At 47.8% G+C, this 19,450-nt stretch overlaps 1 protein-coding gene across 8 annotated transcripts in view; it reads left to right on the top strand.

Annotated features, from left to right (window-relative positions):
• LOC134140620 (USP6 N-terminal-like protein) overlaps window positions 1–17,176 on the top strand; it is a 101,547-nt gene extending 84,371 nt beyond the window's left edge. For 6 of the 8 annotated variants that reach the window (XM_062576056.1, XM_062576057.1, XM_062576053.1 and 3 more), the window contains 8 exons: window positions 261–370; window positions 1,485–1,533; window positions 3,162–3,282; window positions 4,520–4,614; window positions 6,497–6,562; window positions 8,108–8,207; window positions 9,479–9,631; window positions 11,791–17,176. In XM_062576056.1, the coding sequence (XP_062432040.1) occupies window positions 261–370; window positions 1,485–1,533; window positions 3,162–3,282; window positions 4,520–4,614; window positions 6,497–6,562; window positions 8,108–8,207; window positions 9,479–9,631; window positions 11,791–13,475 (2,379 nt within the window). In that variant the 3' untranslated portion in view covers window positions 13,476–17,176. Of the gene's footprint in view, window positions 1–19; window positions 160–260; window positions 371–1,484; window positions 1,534–3,161; window positions 3,283–4,519; window positions 4,615–6,496; window positions 6,563–8,107; window positions 8,208–9,478; window positions 9,632–11,790 lie in introns of those variants that run through there. The other 2 variants (XM_062576060.1, XM_062576058.1) reach the window with 2 other exon arrangements.
• Window positions 17,177–19,450: the final 2,274 nt, after the last annotated feature.

Genomic DNA, 19,450 nt, shown 5'->3' with positions numbered 1-19,450 from the left:
TTCAGTTGGCCTCAGACAAATGGAGCAGAACAGCCGAGGGGGAGGCAGGTCATCTCCAGGCTGCGGTCCGCTCTCTGCAAAGCGGCAGCATCTGAATTTCTGTGATAGCTCTGCAAAAGTCACACGCAGCAGCTACAGGCAGGCTGAAAAGGGCCTTGTGTAAGAAGGGGCATCTTCTCCTGAGTGGGCTGTATGGCCAGAGACAGAGCCTTGGAGAATGTCTGACCTTTCCCTTTTGTCTACCCCTCTTTCCTATACAGAAAATGAAGGAACAAGCAAAGAGCTTTTCGTCGGAAATCAAGCAGATAGATTTGGATGTTAACCGCACCTTTCGAAACCATATCATGTTTCGGGATCGCTATGGAGTGAAGTGAGTGTGGCGTGCAAGACTTCACACGGTAGCTGAGTGGGGGTATTTGGGCTGTGCACCCTCTGGCTGGCAATCATGTGTGAACCAGTTTAGTACAAGCCGTCTGAGCAGGACGGCCTCCTGCTGCCTAGCTCAGGCAAGGCCTGGTCACGGGGAAGCAGAGCCACCCCTGGGCCTGGTCTCCAAATCACGGGCACAAGCTGGCTTGGGCTGGTGTCATGAGCCAGGAATAGGAGTCTGAACAGAGGTTACTGATTTCACAGATTTGAGATTTAGCTGTTGACTCCCTCTTTGGACAGGTCCAAACTGGACCAGCCCTTCTTCTTGAGCCAGGCACTACCCTACCATGGCACCTGGTCCCTGGAGTGCGTGGGTGGGTGTTAAACTCGGAGCTGCAGAAGGCTTAGTTTGGGAAAGCAGGGACCTTGGGCAGGGCCATGCAGACCTGGGCAAGTTGCAGTCTACATGGCCTCGAAAATGGATGAGTTTGAAGAAGTTTGGAAAAAAATGGCTTTGTCACTTGGGTGAGCAACAGCATGGCTGCCCTAGACCGTTAGGACTGATGCCCACACAGAAACAAGCCATGCAAGGAAATCTGTGCTGCTTATTTATATATGTGATCATGACTCCTTTAGCAAGGATAGAAGAGAGAAAGGAGAAATGTAATAAATAATGGTGACAAAATTTTACCCCTGGGGTTTATAACACATGATATCAGGGATGCTGCAAGTCTATAAAAAACAATAAAAAACTCACCAAGTCAAACCTGAAGAGCAGGTGCATTGAAAACTGTACATGTGGGTGCTTGCACATGTGGGTATGTCCACGTCTCCCTCCTGGCTGATCTGGTGATGCAGCAGCCTAGTTCAGCCCTGCTGTGTGGAGCCCCTGGTGCATTTCTATTGAAGGAAGCAACCCCATCCCACTTGCCTGTAGAGGTGCTTGCAGCAATGCTGTGTAATTCTTTGAGCCATGTTCCCTTCGTAGGGAACTTGTAAAAGACCTAAGTTTGGTTATTTTTAAAGCCTTTGCTCTTTATGCGTATGTATGTTTGTGTACACACAAAGCCTAGGACTCCTCACTTAGGTGTTTTCATGTTCTTCTTTCTCCCTAGGCAGCAGGCGCTGTTCCACGTGCTGTCAGCATACTCAGTTTATAACACTGTAAGTAGTAAGTTAGTCCAATTAAAGTGAGTAGTACTGCGCTGATGTACGTAATTAACCTGCAGTCAACATTTATCTTCCTCGTGGAAGCAATGGAAATTTCAGTTTAACTCTTAATGTGGGTTTGTACAGAGAGCTGCGATAGGATATACTTGCAGGCAGAATAAGTGCTGAATTCTTCACGCTGTTGTTTCATTCCCATCTTCATTTCTCCCACTGGTAAATGACACCTTGCAGATTTGATTTGGATGAGTGTCAGCACAGGACAAGAATTTGTTCTTTGACTTCCCTGCAAGAGTAGCCTCCTAGTCAAAGACCCGTCAAACTTGTCTATACATCACATTTTTGACTTTTTGTCATACATTGAATAGCATCCTCATTGAAAATGCTGATTTGTTACAGTGAAACAGTCATTTTTAGCTGAAGGGCACAGGCAGAATAGGCCTAAATTAGCTGCAGACACTGCCAGGAGGGTATGATTATCCCAGAAGGCACAGATTGCACAAGGGGTAGCCAAAGAGACAAAGGCCTTCCTTTCTGCTTGCTGTATCCATACAGGCTTACCAGATTTTTTTTTTTTTTTTTTTTTTTTAACTATTTCACTGCTTGCATGGCTAAAGGAATCCAAAATAGCATCAGAACTACATGCTGTTTATCATCCCATCCAGTTTTTCTTGAAACAGCTGCAGGTACTACTTAGGAATCAGCTTTTTGCAGCTCAGATTTACATTAATTTCACTCCGCCCTCCAGATTCAAGCCACACTGGTGGGGTTGGGTCAGAGGCACATCTTCATGGTCAGGAATTACGCAGCGCTGCAGTTCAGGCAGGTCAGTAGGCCTCCTGGTTGATTTTGTGGATGTGTTGGGACCTTCAAGAAGTAAAGCAGAGGTCTGCAGCCAGGTCAAAGCTGCCAGTTTAACTGTCACAGCTAAAAGTCCAAAGAGAGGTTGGATGGATCTGGGTGCTACGTCCTGATGTGAAACCCCTTTGATGTCCAATCTGTTGTGCACAGATGTGTGGTGACATGTCCCCTAGGTCTGTCACCTTTAAGGTCTTTTATAAGCATTTTGAAGGCGCTGTTCAACCAATGGTACAGACTAAGGGAGGTTTTTCGGAGGGCCAAGTAGGACCTTGGCTCCTACTGAGGTAGGCAGAAGTCAGGTGCCTTCGTTAGACTGGGAGAAAGAGGGAGAAGTTCATGTGATGGTTTTACTCATCATGGAAAGGTGCTTAGAGATTTTAAAGCTTTGCAAGTGGGGCACTGTAGAACATAGTATATTTACCTCAAGGGAGCTATAAATTTGAGGATAGTAAACAAACCACCACCACCACCAACAGGGATCTTGAAAGAGGACAGGGAGGCACAGGCAGCTTCAGCTGCTTCTGACAGTTCTGGCTTAGCAATTGAGCAGCAGCAGCAGCACAGACTCTGCGGATTGCCCGAAGATCCCTGCTGTTTCATCCCTTGAATCTTTTGCACATCCCACCTGTGCCTTTTTTGCAAGCAACATCATCGTGAGGATTTTAAATATGGCACGGAGGAAACCACAGCTGCACACAAGCCTAGCTGGCCGCCACAGAGCGTACGCGGCATGTGAGCACATGTGCCCCTCTTGGTTCTTGCAGGAAGTGAGCTACTGTCAAGGGATGAGTCAGATTGCGGCCATCCTGCTGATGTATTTAAATGAAGAGGATGCATTTTGGGCACTGGCACAGCTGCTAACCAACCAGAAGCACGCGATGCATGGTAAGGCTTGGGAACAGGGCAGGACAAGGGTTCTGCCTGCAGAGAGTTGCTGAGAGAAGGCTGCAGGTTACTAGTTATTTGGTCAGTAGAGCCTTGTTTTCCCTGTTGGCTGCTACATGCTGGTTTAAAGCAGGTAAGGTTTAATTACATGCCAAAGCAAGCTAAGCACAGAGCCTCTTGGAGACTGACAAGTGCATCAGAGAAAAATGTGATTTATCTTTGCAGAACTTTAATGCTTAGTAATTAACACTCTTATGGAGGTGATATCTTCCATCCAAAGTGTCTTGCCCTTGGCAATCAATTAACTCAAGGTTATGAGTTTTTAAGAAGTCTTAACAGAAGCACATCCAAGAGCACCATGTAGTGCTCTGTTTTAAATATGCTGTGAGCTACATTTTCTAATGTGTTTATTAAGGTGTATGACTAAACTATATGATGTATTATTCTACTTTAATCACATTAAAGGTCCTTTCATCTTATTTGTGGTTAAAAGCAATCTATGCACACATGTTATTCTATAAATGGAGGATGAGGCCTTATGATCTACTAGCTTTAGGGCCTCTGTGAAGGAGCCCTAATACAACTTGCTCTAGTTCTAATCTTGCTTTATACTCGCTGCTAAAGCACTGCTTTTCGGGGGACATAATGGGATATTGGGATGTAATAGTCCAAAGGAGCATGCGGGGCACAGAACTACTGCCTGATTTTACTAAAGCTTTCCCAAAAAATACATCTGGGAGGCGCATTAGGTGCATCTCCTGCTAGGCGACAAGGTACCGCACAAGCTTGTGTTGCACTAATGTTGAGGCAAACATCTTTAACTCTGTCTAAACTTGTAAACGTTGAGATATGAGATAGAGGTGTATTGCCAGGCAAGGAAAGTGCCTGACTCAGCTCCAGTGAGGTCTTTACCAGTGAGCACCAGGTCTAGTCTAAAATAGGTAGGTGATGGGATGTGCGAATTAGCCTCTTCTGCAAGGGCAGCCTTAGATGCTTCAGTTTGGGTATGAAGGGGTGGCTTGTGCTGGAGTTTGATGTAGTCCCAATAAAAGGATTAAAACATAGGCTATGAAAGAGATGCACGCAGATGCCTAAGATGCAAGGTACCCTTTCCCCGCAAGCCCTGCTGACTTCAGTAGATGATGTAGAGGATGAGCTTGCTTGAAAATCAAGCTGCCCCTTTGACTGCTCCCAAAGATTCTCTAATTTTTTTTCTTCTGTCCCTTTTCTTGTTAAGGTTTTTTCATTCCTGGGTTCCCAAAGCTGCAGAGATTTCAAGCTCATCACGAGCAGATTTTAAGCAAACTGTTTCCAAAGCTGAAGAAGCACATGGTAATCCTTTGCTATCAGTCTTTGCATGCTAATGTCACATTTTAATGTTAAAGCAATTCATGTAATGTTCTGCCAAGCCTATGCACAACTGAAAATATTTCTAATTGCATACAACTACTTCAGCCCAAAGAGGCAAGTGTTTAGTAAGTGGTTTGCTTGTGAATCTTGCTGAGAAGAATGGTTATAATTTGATTGCTTGATGCACACATTAGTGTAGGAACTGCTAAAATCCAAAGGCTTCCTTAGGAAAGTCAGGCAGGAAGATTTATGAAGACTGCAGGCAAAAGGAGCTTTTTCTCTCAGCAGTGAGACCTTGCTATATTATTACTCTGGCCATGAAACGTGAAGGGTGATGCTGGAATATCTAGAGTCTTATCTGAGTAATTACTAGTCCTGCGTTTGCGTTTAACATCCCCCTGGACCTGCACTGCTGTTTGACAGGCAGGAGAACCCCTGCCAACAGGGAGGCAGGCGCATAAGACATGATGCAGTGTCATATTGTTCAGTTGACTCGGCCCATCCAGTTGTTTTTCTCCTCCTCAGCAGATGGTACAAGCCCATTTGTCGTCTGGAGGAGCGGCTGTGGGACACATCGGCCGCAGGCGAACAGCTAGCGGCTAGGCAACTATTTTGCAACACCTGCTCCCCCTCCTCCCCCCCCTTTTTTTTTAAAAAGAAACTTCTCCCTCCCTTGCATTTGCTTTAGACATTTGGTATTCAGGGCCAGACTCTCCTGAAGGTTTCTTATGCTCCCAAGGGGCTCCGTGGCACAACTCCAGGAAAAGCTGCTTATATTGCCATCATCTGAAACGGCACTTAGTGCTGCGCATGAGCCAGTTCTGGCTGTGTAAGTAAAACAGAGCCAGGGCAAGTTTTCACTTAATTACAGCCATTGGAGGGAAAAAAGGGAGGAGGATGGGAATAACTGCAATCCTAGACAGTAAGAAAGAAAGAACCTTCATTAAGAGACTCTAGGAGTCGGTAAGTGCCGGTACCTGCGTTTCTCCCGCTGAGAGCGTTGTGTGCTCCCTGTACTCTGTTTCACAGAGTGCTGGAAAGGTGTCTGGCTCTGCACTCTGCCTGTTGACTGTGCTCTCAGTCGTGATCCTAGCAAGCATTTACCACTAATGAGCAGCTGCCTATAGCTAACTGTTAGCTGGCAGGAAGGCAAGGGTCCCTCTTTGCTGTGTATCTGCCTAGGTAAATATCCAGTTTATACGTCACCTCTGAGAGCAAACAGCCTGCAGAAGTGATAGGTCTTGGTGCAGAAGTGAGAGAGCTTGGTGATGTCAGCGAGGTTTTTAAGTATTCCCTTAAGCTATGGTACAGATTGTTAGGCTTTTTAGCAGGAGTACTGTGTGAATGATGTAGTGTTAACAAAATCTGCTTTGCTGGACAGGTGCGGGTTTATTTGTGGGTTCCTTAGTGGTTAATTATTTTTTTGGTGCTCTGAGAGGCTTGAATGGGAATTGCTATGGAAGCAGAAACATAAATCTCTAAGGAATACATGGGTTTTGGCTTCTTAGAAGGTTTTTGTACATTTCTGGAGTAGAAATTACCCCAGAAAACCTTCTGACAGAAATTAATTTCTGAAGGTCTGGAATGCCTGAAATCTGGCTCCAGCCATGACCACAGTGAAAATCATGCTCAGCTGAGTATCTTGGGTAAAGGGCCAAACTGGGACTTCAGTGTTGGTGTTTAAGGTAGGGACTGTTGCTGGGATTAGACACTGATTCAGAGAGCCAACAAGAGCCTGACAAGCCACAGCCAGAACCAGAATCTAGCATTAATGAATTAAGCAACCCCCACCAAAGCCCTGTGAATTGCTTGAGCTCCTAGCAGTCCATCTGATAAAACTCATGTCTCTGCTGTCTCATCCTAGGACAAGGAACAGATGACTACAGGGATTTACACGACCAAATGGTTCCTCCAGTGTTTCATCGATCGGGTGAGTGCTGTTCATGGGTTATTTTCCGCTCTGCCACCTGTATTCACAGTGAATTCTGGTTATTTTATTAGTGGATTTTGAGAAAGAATCTTAATTTTAAGAAGACATTAATATTTATAAGGTGGGATACTAGGCATATTTTCATAAGGCAGAAAATTTAACAAGGGAGAAGCTAAAAATAACTGCATGTCACTCAAGGCTGATGACAAGCAAACTTTGTCTGCTACACTATAAATAATAGCTGGGAGAGGGTTTTAGAGCAAAAGTATAAGCTTCAAAATTGGGAGAGATTTTTCTCTTGCCACTGGCACTGCTATGAACTTGCAAAGGCAATTAACCTCACTCTGGCTCTGGAAAGCCAGAGTATAGAGAAGAAGAGCTTGAGGCATAAACCTGAACAAATTGCACTACAGCAGTTGCACACAAATGAGCAGGCTGTGCACTAGAGGCACATGAAAGCATGAAAAAATTACCCTGATTTGTCCAGAGCTAATTTGCCAATGCTGAGCCCAGACTACCTTATTTTTAGGGGGCAGCCTTGTGCTCACATACTTGAATAAAGATCTGGGTTTGGTAATGTTTAGTACATCTGTGTGTCCACAGTCTCTTCCCCGTCTCTTATAAAACAGAGGATAAGCTCTTCCTTTCCGGAGTGAATTCAGTTGCCTTGGTACAGAGCTCTGTTCCTTGGACAAAAGCTGTTAAAAATGCAAAACCTTTTAACTGTGTAATCTATGGTAAATGAGCTGTGATGATCAGTTGTGCCAGACTCTGGAGAAGTATAGCATCCTAAATTTGAACTTAAATGTCACAGGAGGATCAGGATTAACTTCTGTTTTTCAGAGGCGCTAAAATCTTTACTGACCTCCCTGGGAAATGGGCTGCTCTATCATTCTGGGTATTGATTCATTCCTGCTGATCAGAATGGGCATAAGTAAGAACCTCTTCCAGAGGCGCTCAGAATAATCTAGCCAGCAGAAATAAGTCCTTCTCAGCCTTGTCTCAGAAAGAAATTTCTGTGTACCGATAGGCCCCACAGTAGGTTTTTTTTTTTTTTTTTTTTTTTTTTAATGCTAGTGAAATACCCCACGCCACTCTGGTCCTAGAGCACTAGGCACCTTCAGTTCTGTCACCTAAACAGCCATTTACTTGGGCAGTTCTGACATCCTCCTTGAAAACAGGAGTGGTTTTATGCACTTAAAGCTGAAGGGCAGTGGTGCTTCCTCCACAGTACAGGAATCCAGTTGCTACTATGCCTGAGCTGAATATATATTTTTTTTCCTGCATTCCTGTCTCTGTTTTAAGTACAACTGCCAGGCCACCCATGCGTTAGCTTTAAAGCCCTAATCATAGCATATAAAATACATTTCAGTCTAGGTGAATCCTGGACATCAAGTGCCTTGCTCTGTGTGTGTTTCAGTTAATGTGGACATATTTATGCCACTAGGCTCTGTATTTGTCATCCCAGAGGTCAGTGCAATTAGAGTAACACTGGAGAGAAGCCTCTGTGTTGTCTGATGAGCTGGGTTTCTCTGTTTGATGCAGACGCCTTTCACTCTCACTTTGCGCCTGTGGGATATCTACATCCTGGAAGGAGAACGGGTCCTGACAGCCATGGCTTACACAATACTCAAACTGCACAAAAGTAAGATCCCAGCAGAAATCTCTACTTGTCTCATACAGCATAGGTGACAGGTTAGGCCATGGTTACCCCCATCACTTAACTCTGCATGCATATGTGAGCACTAACCGATCTGGCTGTGGAAATTCCCTGCTCCACCTTATCACATGGCCACAGGTAGGCGCAGAGCACCAGTGCAGGTAAGTGCTCCCGGGGAGGGTGGGAGAGCCCTTCTGGCAGAAGAATGGATTAACTGCCACATAGCCATGACTTGAGAGGTGCATTTTCATGTCAGCCTAGATCTGTGCTGCCATCCAAAGGCAGTGATTTGTTTTTAGCTTGCTCATTTTACTTTGCTGCACAGTCACCACTGGCAGGGTATTGGAGGTGCTGGGGAACGCCTTGGTGCAGGGTGAACAGCTGCACCGCTGTGTGTGACAACGCTGGTTTAGAGACGGTGATCTAGATCAGGCCTCCTTTGCCAGGAAGGGCAAAAAGGATGGAGGCTTGGCACTGCTCTGAAAAGCTTCCTGTTGCTTTAATGGGCAATCAAACTGAGCCGAGGGCTACTGAAAAGGTTGTAGAGGGAAAAATAAAATGATTAATATACCTTTAAAATACTTCCAAGATGCCCCAAAACTCTTTTTCTTACATACTGTTAAGGTGGTTCCATTTCTATCTTGAGATCTTTGTGCCTTTGAGGTGAGCCAACCAGCCTCATTAGAAAGTTAGAAACTGCTTTCTCCTTGCCTGCCCAAAGCCACAAGGCACTACTATGTAGCCCTGTTAGAGCAGGAGATCGGAAACCTGATGAGGAGAGCAGCAGGTACTGCATGCTGTTCAGTCAGTCACTTGAGGTCTATCACATGGAGCTTTTTCTCCTCCTAGAGGTATCAGTGAGAACTTTTGAAACAACCCACATCATAGTCATGCCAGGCCCTGACCCCACAAACACCTACCAACATCTGTGTTGTCCTCTCACTCTTGCTAAGCAACTCCTCAAAGGACTTACCTGGTACGGGTGCGTAAGTGTTGGTTAGAGCAGGGCACAAGGCAGACAACCTTGAACCTCGGAGAAAAAAAAGCAGAATAGATGCAAATGTGTTCAGACCTCCTCACCTCCAGAGTGCTGACTTGCAAGCAGCAGCAGAACCCACTGGCTCGGCAGATTTCACTCTGCTGATCTAGACAAACCAAAGCAATGCTGCCTGCGTTCCTATTGCATACTTAAACAAAACCCTGTGATTTGGCCATGCCACCCTTCTTTCTTTGATAAGTTTTCTGCTGTTACCTAGAACGCTTGCTGAAGATGTCTCTGGAAGATTTACGGGAATTTCTGCAGGAGAAAATTGCTGCTTCTTTACAGTTTGAGGATGATGCTGTGATTGAGCAACTGCAGGTGTCCATGACTGAACTGCGCAAGATGAAATTCGACCTCCCCCCACCAGGTGTGTAGAGCAGAGGAAAGGTCAAGCAGCAGGAGCTGCACCCTAATGCCAGCAGTAACTGTGCACCCTTGGGGGCTAGACCACCGTCACTGCCCTGGGGAGCTGCTGTCTCCGCACAGCAGCTGGAGGTTTATTACCACAGCTTCGCAAACTGTGGAAGCGGCTGTGTCTTCCCAGCTCTCTGCTCCCTCAGGAGCTGTGTGCAGAGGGAGGATGAATGTGCCAAGGCTTCCTTCAGTCTTCTGCAGCCAGCAGCTCCTTTGGGAGCGTGGCAGCAATCAGGCAGAGCTCAGCATTGCTCAGTGCTGGAGCCAGAAATTTGGCTCTGTGTGGCACCAGGTCTTATCCTAATGTACGTGTTTGTGTTTTGCTGCTCCTCCCAGTGATGTCATTCATCTCTCTCCCCAGCCTCTCTGGCTGCTGTGACTGCTGGTAGATGCCACAGCTGTGGCCTGCATGCACGCTGTACGAATGGGGCGAGTTTCCTGGCTGCACAGAGCTTCTGACCACAGGTGCCTTAGAATCATAGAACCAGTAAGGTTAGAAGGGACCTCTGGAGATCATCTAGTCCAACCTCACTGCTCAGCAGGGTCACCTAGAGCATGGTAGACAGGGTTGCATCCAGGCGGGCCTTGCGAGGTGGCAGCTTTGCAAGTGCAGGGGGCTGCCAGGGGAAGTGCCCTTTCTCGGGCAGTGCAGTGCTGTGCACCAGCTGAACAGTCCGGCTCAGTCAGCATCTTGCAACTTGCAGACATGGTAGTTGCTCCCTTGCTCACAGACAGGGTAAACAGAGGGAGGAAACACTGAAATGGACTCATCCGGCACCACAGCTATGCTTCTGCACTGGCTTTCTCTGGTTTTCTTTGCTTTTTACTCCGTGCTGTTTTTAGTGAATCAGCTCTTTCCCAGTTTGAGGGACCTACAGGAATGCCTGTTTGAGCCCTGTCTGTAAATACTGGACAGAGATGGTATGTTGAACAAAGACCTTTCTGATAGAAAGTGTTAGGTTCATGCATTTAAATAGTTATTAACTATCATGGAAACACAAACAAGGAAAAACCTTTGAAAATCTCTGTCTCCTGTAAACTGAAAATATTTCTATAAAGGCACTGGGTTAACCTGCTAGGCCTCTGCTTATGACTGTTCCTGGAGACAGGGCTCTGGGCCGCAGAGACCATTTGTCTGGCCCAGCAGTTGTTCGTATGCTGACTGCTCAGGCTTTTCACTTGTGCAGAGCTAGCAGCACCTAGACCAGTAGTTCCCAATTCATGGGGTCTGCTGGGCAATATAAGAGCTCTGTGGATCACCTCAGACCCACTAGCTTGTGACTCTGACGCACATGCCAGGCCCTGCATTGGCCTCTGCCACTTCATGGTGGTCAGCATATGTTGTGATGTCCCTGTTTGTTAGTTGCCTGTGCTGCCTTGCAGCTCAGAGGACATCTCTCTTCATAATGTTGGAAAATGTAAGTACTACAAAACTGCATTTGTTAAACCTTGCTAGGCTTGTCCTTACCTTCTCAAGTTTATGAATAACTAGGTAAGTACAGCATGAAGGAGCAAATAACCTGGTGGTAAAAAATGTTCTGTTGGCTGGGGTGATACTTTTTTATTTTTTTTTAACTGAATCCTTGTTAATTCTTTGTCCTGTGAGCTACTGTTGCATTTTGTTTCCTGATAATCTCATCACCACAAAGAGGCATTAGAAAGGAACAGGTGCATGCTCTGCATGCGAGACTGCTCCATCCAGTGTCAGTCAGGCTAGAGTGGGCAACCACCAGCTCAACAACTTCAGTTGCCTTAAATACAGGTTCAGGCTCAGCTTCCTCAGCAGCCCTCAGCTGCCCTGAGGGCGTACAACTTCTGTGGGCTCTGCTCCTGGCACTAGCAGTTAGCAGAAAAGCAGCAGAGGGAAATATCTGGAACTTCACAAATGATGGATAAGGGAAATGGGCAGGACAGGATGCTCATACTGAGGTCCTTCTGGGCTCCCGGGGTTGCTCCTTCTGCTATGAAGGGCTGGTACTCAGTGAGGGCCATGCGAATCTTCCTCTGCAGCCAGGACACGGCCTGCTGGGTAAAGTACTTGATACAAAATGAAATAATGCATGGTTTTTTTGCTTGTTTTGTTTACTCTGTTTTCCCTTCCCTCCAATGTAGCAAAGCCTGAGGAATTCCCACGGAAACCCCTGGGCCTGGATCTCTCTCTCAACCTTGTGGCAGTGAAGGCCAACATCGCAGCCAATGGCCAGAATGGCATCGTGGGTGAGCACCACCCGGACAGGGATGCCACACAGCCATCTCTGAACAAAAGCCCTGGAGCTCCAGGAGAAATGGCCACTGATGCGAGCACAGCGGTAACTGGAAGGACTCCTGATCTCCAGCGCAGCAAACCAGCTGAAGTGGCAGACGCCTATGTGCATCCACCAAAGAGCCAGGACAAGGAGCAGCCTTTAGAGGATGATCAGGTGGGATCACCCAGGAAAGCTGCTGGTGAGATCCCACCCCAGCAGCCCCCTCTTCTGAAAGCAAGCGAGATACAGACCTTCCCAGAAAGCCAAGATGATGCCTCTGCCACTAGAGACCTTGTCTCATGTGGGAGTCCATGGATTAAGCCTGGGAGGTGTCAGGGGAAACAGCAGGAAAACAAACTGCTAGCCCCTGCAGACAGTATGAACAAAACTGCTGGCCCTGCAACGGCTCGGTCACCAGTGCTGCATCGGGTCCTGCCAGCCTTGCCAGCCAAGGGCTGCTCTGAGAGAGACACTAACACGTGGGGTCAGGCCCTGCGGGCGGACCTGCCTGTTCTCAATCACAGTCATGCAGCAGTGGATTGTGAGTCTCCAAGCCAAACTCTCTCCCTTTCCACCCCTGCTGAGCACAGCTCCGTAGACTCTTCTCTTCAAAACGTGCCAAGTCCTCCAGACTCAAGCACCACAACCTCTTCTGTAGATCTACTAGCTGGGGAGGTTTTGCCATTGCCTGAGCAGCTTTCCAACGTGGACTGCTCAGCAGGGCAGCCAAATCTTGTGGCGTGCAATTTGCCAGAAGGACAACAAATGTCTCCCTTGTGTAAAGAGAAAGCACTTGATGCCCTTCCTGTTCCTCTGCCAGATGGCAGGCAACAGCTTTCTAACACATCTCAGTACGATAACTTCCCTGAGAGTGAGTACAGGGAAAACATGGCTTATTTACAGGTGGTCAAAACCGAGAAACAGTGCAGAGTGATGCAGCTGAACAAAACACACTTCAGACACTTGGTACCCAAGTCTGCATCTGTGGGTGAGCTTGCCAGCCTGCAGCAAAATGGCCCAGGGAACACAGACGCAGCTGATCAGCCAGGAGGCCTGGGCTCTGCAGCCTTCAACGCGTTTCCTTCGCAAAGGCTGTCTGGCGGCAGCGTGCCCATCTTACCTGGGAGCGACTCAGGGACAGCAGGGCTGATGGAGAGGGGCCACTTCCAGCCGATGCCCTCCCCAGCCACAGAGAAGAAGAACAGCCCCTACACAGTTATAAAGACCACCACCCCCCTTCAGGTAGCCCATGCAACAGAGCAAGACTTCTTGAACAGAAAACAGGTGGCGCTGCCTTTGCCAGAGGCTGGCCGTCCCCTGGCTGCCACCTCCGTGGCTCCTGGTGGAGGGGCACCTCCTGCTGCAGAGGACTTTGAGGCAGTAGCTGCTCAAAAAGGCACTCAGAAATCATTAAATGCACTGAGAGCACCACGGCCTCCCCTGAGCCCAAAACCAAAATTGCCACCGAAGGTTACCAAATCCCAATCAGAGAATAATTTTGATTCAGGCTCTGCTCTCCCAGCACAGTTGCCCAAATCAGTGACATTTTAGCAGGGAAAAGGGAGGGCAGGGAGAGGAATTGGGTGCTGGAGCAACACTGTCCATTCTTGAGACGTCCATACAGTAGGTTTGTGTTTGCGTGACAACACAGCCTGCCTAGAGCGAGGAGGCAACTGTGTGCTGAGCTGTGCTTCGGTACAACTGCACAGGGGAAGCCTTGGTTCGTTACGTATCAGCACCAGGAGGCACTAAAACTCAGTTTTGTTTTTCATCCATGGTTTCTTTTCTATGGACAAATAGGGAAGTGCTTGTATTTTTGTTTCTTCCTGGAAACTTCCAAAGCCCTACCACTCTGGAGGGAGAGACAAGGCTGGTTAACTTGTTACATATTTTGTTGTTTTTCTACCTGTATTTTGGCAGCTTGGTGGCTTACAAGCTGGAGGTGGGCAGCCAGGGGTATGGCAGTAGGCACAATGCATAGGAGTGTGCAGAAGTAGAGGGAACCTTTCTTTACAAATGACTGACCAGTGTGGCCAGCGGCATTTCTTTCAAAGGCCTTTGTAGCAATAGTTTTTTTTCTTTTTCAAAATGATAGCAGGCAGCAGCCTTTCAGGGGAGGTTGTAGAGCCTCTGCACGGTGTGCGGCAGCTTGCTGAATAGTCTATGCAATTCCCAGCCATTGCACGGAGTAGAGCTTGTGTGCCCACTGGTGTCCATTTCTGTGTGCTGGAACTTCTGCTTCCCCCCAGCTGCAATGGACAATTTCCTAGAGGGGAACTGTTAACAGTGGTGAGCTCTTCTGCTCCTAGTGGGCCTCCTTGCCCTGACCTTGAAGGAGGACTACAAAGCAAGGTGGGAATGTGGGTTGCACATCTTTGGATGGGTGTTAAAGACAGAGCACTGGTTGATTGGATTTTTTTTTCCCTCCTGAAGTTCTTGAGATGACAAGCACAGTGATGAAGGTTGAATCTGGTCTCTCAGGGAGGCCTCTGAGTGGCCTGTTTCGTGCCCTCTCCCTTGCAGATCCAAGACAGCAAGTGGGCTTGCTGCCTTACCATTGACTGAACAGGAGAAGAGGCTGCTACCTTGGTAAACCACCAAGCAGCATTGAGCTGTACTGATGCAACAGAGTCAATGCCCTGGCAGGTGTCTCGCTTTCACTACCGGGCTGCTGGAGGCATGGTAATGTCTAAGCACAGTGCCCAAGCCAAATCCAGCTTCTACACTGAGCAAATAGTTTCAGGGTGGAAATGCTACAGGAGGTGGCAAGGGTGAGTGTGTTGCCCAGAACCTGTTCTCAGCCCTTCTGGTTTAGCAGTGCCAGAAATCAGCAGCTGTAACCAAGAAAAGAGAGCTGGGCACGGAGGTTTGGAATACAATGCTTTTCTCATAAAGCTGACAGGTGGGTGCAGAAGTGTCTTGCTGTAGAGCATCAGTGTTGCAACAGCTCACTGCTGTGGAGACACCTGAGGGAGCCCTTCCACTCGCTCTCCCTTCACGCTGTGGAAAGTCACGGTGACCTATCATCAGGCCCTCCTCTTCCCAGTAACTGCTTGGGATCCAAGCAGAGCCTTGCCTCCAACACTTCTGGGCATACCCCACTGAAAAAAAACATGTCCCCATTCCCTAGCAGCTGCTCACTCCTACAATGAAGGGACTTCAATATGAAGGCGTCTTGATCAATGCAGCAGGAAGTAAACTCTTGCCCAGATGTGCTTGCTGCAGATGCCACCTTTGGGACTGTGTGTCCATCACTCCAATGGAAACCTGTGCAGTAGCTTATTTAAGGTTTGAGGTGACTTTACAACTAGCTGTTATCTCCTGGGCTGATGGAAAACCTACCTGGAAAAGCCCAGAAGGAGACTTCCACTAAATCTGGGGGGAGGAATCAGGTGTTTTTTGCACACGAGGTGGTTCATGCTAGTGGCAGGTACAGACATTGAAGGGAGCAGACCATTGTCGGCTGGATGTAGTTGACCAGACCACAGCACCCTCAGCTTACCCTCTTGTAACCCCTGTTCTGACAAGAGACCCCATCTTGGGCCTTGAAGGAGTCTCTCAATCTGCCTGTCCTCTCTTTCCGGGGAGCAGGGATAATCGTATTAACTACCTCACAGGGGGGGTTGTGAGGAGTCAGTTGCTGCTTGGGGCACACTTTGAGGAGTGCTGTATGAATGCTCAGTATTTGTATTTTGAGACACCATGGATCATTTTAAGGGCAAAGGTGCTTGAATTGGTTTAAATTTAGTGTACGTTTTTCAGTAACTGTGCAGCAGTTACACATGTCTCTGTGTTATAATACCTGGGCAGTATTTCCTACAGGTATCAATTGCCTTTAGCTAGGAACCATACCCCTGCCGGCCTCTGGCCTTGGTGGAAAACAGTGAGAAGCATCCAAGGGGCTGTTCTGCTCTTCCTGGCTCGGTTTCTGTAGCTTGGGGTCAGCTCTCTCCTTGAAGCACTCATAGGACTTTGGCTAACTCCTACAGCTGTTCAGCTCACACATGCAAGACCCTCTTTCCCCCTCATTTCTGATAGCTTTTGCATGTCTTGTTTGCCAATGTTGTGTGAGAGTCCTGGATCCCCATCCAGAATGCGTCTAGGATGTTTTGCAGTATTTACATTTAAAAGGTGATTTGCTATAATTTTAAAAAGAGCCATCAAATTGTACACGTCTGGGGAAAGTGCAAAGGGGGTTTCTGCCCTCTTCTTCTCTGGCAGGTTTGGGAAGAGCTCCCACGGGCAAAGGTGCCCCCAGAAGTCCACTGAGAGCTACCAGCATTGCACTGCTTTCCTTGGAGTGACGCCTCAGTTAGACCTGGTACTACTTCAGCATGTCGTGTGCTCGTCTTTGCTGATCAGCTACATTAGCATCTCTCCTTTTCTGCTTGTTTTTGCAGATGAATATACAGCCTTTGCAGGTCTGGTCCCTGCTGTGACTGCACAGAGCCTCTGTAAGAGCAGCTCACTGCTCCTGAAAGGACTCAGTCTTTAAAGGACACCTCTGCTCCTGCCTGGATTCTTGTGCCCTTTTTTTTCCTAGAGGCTCCAGGCTCTAGAAAGCCTCTGTGGCAGCAGAGGTGGGAATGACAAGGCCCAGGCCCAGATATTTCTCTGGGGATAGGACAGGAAGTTGAGCAGGAATAAGAGGGGTGACAGGTCACTAGGACGACCACTGGCCAAAAGCCCTTTAACTCCTGCACCAGACTCCTTACAACAGCCTCAAGCCCATAGCAAAAGCCAGTGTTATTGCAAGCAAACTCAGGAAAACAGCTTCTCCACCCCTTCTTTGGTCTTGCAGTCCCAGGATAGCTCTTAGGTGTTTAGTTTGACAGACATGGGTGGTTTTTTGTTTTGTAAATGAGCACTTTGAGCAGACGCAGCAGGCCCCGGTGCTTGGGAGCGCCCCCTCGTTGAAGCTGTAATCTCTGCAGGTCTGTGGCATTAGAGGTCAGTTTGTCTCTTCTGTGCACTTTGATAGATCTGCTACCATTGGCTTTTATTTTTAATTGCTGTTCTTGTTTACAGCGTGGAACGCTTCCTCCATGACTTTCTAATGTATTGTAATTGCTACTTAAAATCGTTTTTATATCTGTGCTTCCCCCCCTCCCTCCCCCCCCCTTTTTTTTTGTAAGAAAGTTTGGAAGACAAAGTCAATCGTTTCTTTTTACTCTGATCCAGACTGTACATAGTATTCAGTGCTGTGTTTCACATGGTTGTAATGATAATGGTTAAAGAAGTTTAGCATAAAACTGGCTCCAGGAGGTTTCTTACAACAAGAACTGCTGCAGACCCAACTGCTCCCTCCAGCCCTTGTCTTGCTGGCTGTTAGGTTTTTTTGACGAGAGAGAGCTTCAGTTATGGGTGCAAGCCCATGAATTTCTAACCTCCTCCCTGCTTTTATACTGCAGCTAAAGCTAGATACAGGATGGGAGAAAGGCTTACAGGATGAACTGCTCTTTGCATATGAGAACATCCAGATGGAAGAACACTCAAGTTTTAGGCTTGGTGTTTCCCTTACGTGAATAAAAGTGTGCACTTCCGTGCGTGCAGATGGTGGAGACATTTGTCTAAAGCAGATGTCTCTGCTGTCAGCTGAGACTCACCTATGTTGCCTTTATGGTAGAAGCATCCTGGCTCATCCTGGTCTTGCTCCCCAGTCAAGGCCGCAGCTCTGAATGAGGCATTACAACCAGTAGGGGAAAGCAAGCTCCTTTTTTCTGTGTAAAGCCTTCCTGTCCTGGCTCGCTGAACAGCTTTCAGGCTCAGGTGCTTCCCATGTGAAAAGAAACACTGCTGTTGTCCAGCAGCCCTGCTTAGGCTCTGTTTCAGCAGAGAGCTCAGGTTCTGAGTTGTTTTCTTGCCAGCATTCAGTTTTATGCTGAGGAAGGAACTGGAGAACAGTTGGAATGAAGGGAGAGCAGAAAAGCACAGCTCTTGCAGGATGTGCTGTGGGTAGGTGCAACTCGCCATGACAGATCTACCTCGTATCAGGACTGATTCATGCTTGCAATGTTTACTGTGACCACAGGTGAGGAGTGGTGCCTCTTGCAGCTAAATTGTGTTTTAAGAAGCTGCATGTGATCAGTGCCTATCACACACCCCAGCCTTCATGTCCAGTACTTCCTATTCTCAAATGTTCACGGTACTTTGGGGTTTGGACTGTTAAATTTACCATTATTCTGGTTTCACACAAGAGAAAGCTGCCATACAATATGCTTACAGTGAAGTTCTTCTGTCCCAAGGAGAACAGTGCAGAGAGCAAAAGAGGGGCCAGGATTAGCTAAAAGACACACTAAGGTTTAGAAGCAGTGTATGAAATCTGGCATCTCAATGCCAGATTACCCAGTCTCTGCTGGATGGTGTTTATTCCTGCTTCGAGCAAAGAATACTCATCAGTGCTCCGATACCTCAGACAGCTACCACAGGACAGGTAAGAAGATCAGACAGCTACCTAGTTCTCCAGTGTCATGAGGCTAAGGCATGTATGTTAACTGGTTAAAACCTTGTCTGCAGCCCACTATTGGTAACCAAGGCTGTGGAGCACTAACATGGTGAGAGGCAGCTGTTTGCACATCTCCCACCACTGCTCCCAGGTAGCTTTTTGTGCTGAGTACCAGCCCCGTCCAGCCCATGCTCACCTTGGATGGAGGTTCTCAGCTGCAAGCAGACAGCCCTGCTGCACAGTCAAACAGATGATTTCAGTTCAACTCACAGCTGAACCTGCTGGCCTTCAGTCAACAAGGAAATGGCCTGTTTAGACTAGCTTTGAACTACTCCAGCACTTGCCTATGTGACACACTGCAGAGGCAGAGCCAAACAGTATCCAGGGCCAGATGCTCTCTAGTAGAAATGGAAAGAAATTTCCATCTTGGGCACCACAGCTGCAGGAAGGAGCAGGAGGCAGAGCGGCTCTGCTGATGGACAGTCAAGCAATGTCTCTCCCTGATCAGTCATCCCCACAGGCGCACAGTGGCTGCTAACAGCTGGTCAGACCTCTCATTCCCTGTTTCTCACTGCAGGTTGCTGCAACTCTGCCCTTTCTCTGTGTTTGTGCTGCAGCTGGGTGCATTTCTCCCGCACATCCCCTTCCCTTACCAGGGTAGATGAGAAGAGGGTGATTGGCCATCCTGAAGTGCAGGCTCAGCCCAGCAGGGCACTGAGAGTGCCTCTCTTCTGCTACTAGGGGCCTGCAGCTGCTTTACTGGTGGCTCTTGGTGCTTTGGCATCTGTTCTCTGTCACAGCAGCCCTGGGCCAGCACTTACTGGTAAATGGCTAAGCAATACCTGGAGAGCAGCAGGCAGCACAAGGCCAGATCCCTAATGCCAGCACCACAAATCATCCCTACCCCAGCACTGAATTCAGCTGCCGATGCGGGAGGAGTAGGCCCTGTGCTAGCAGGGGAGGGTGCTTGCACACCTTCCTTCAGCAATAACTGCACTGTGCAGGCAGGCTCTGTATGCATGAGAGAGACGAGCACAAGCCAAACGTTCAAATGAAAAGGGCTGTCTGCTCCTGGAGGAGG

The sequence above is a fragment of the Rhea pennata genome, chromosome 5 (assembly GCF_028389875.1).
Source record: "Rhea pennata isolate bPtePen1 chromosome 5, bPtePen1.pri, whole genome shotgun sequence".
NCBI classification, from domain to species: Eukaryota; Metazoa; Chordata; class Aves; order Rheiformes; family Rheidae; genus Rhea; species Rhea pennata.
Note: the sequence above shows the minus strand (reverse complement) of the source record. Positions and strands in the feature narration are given on the sequence as shown.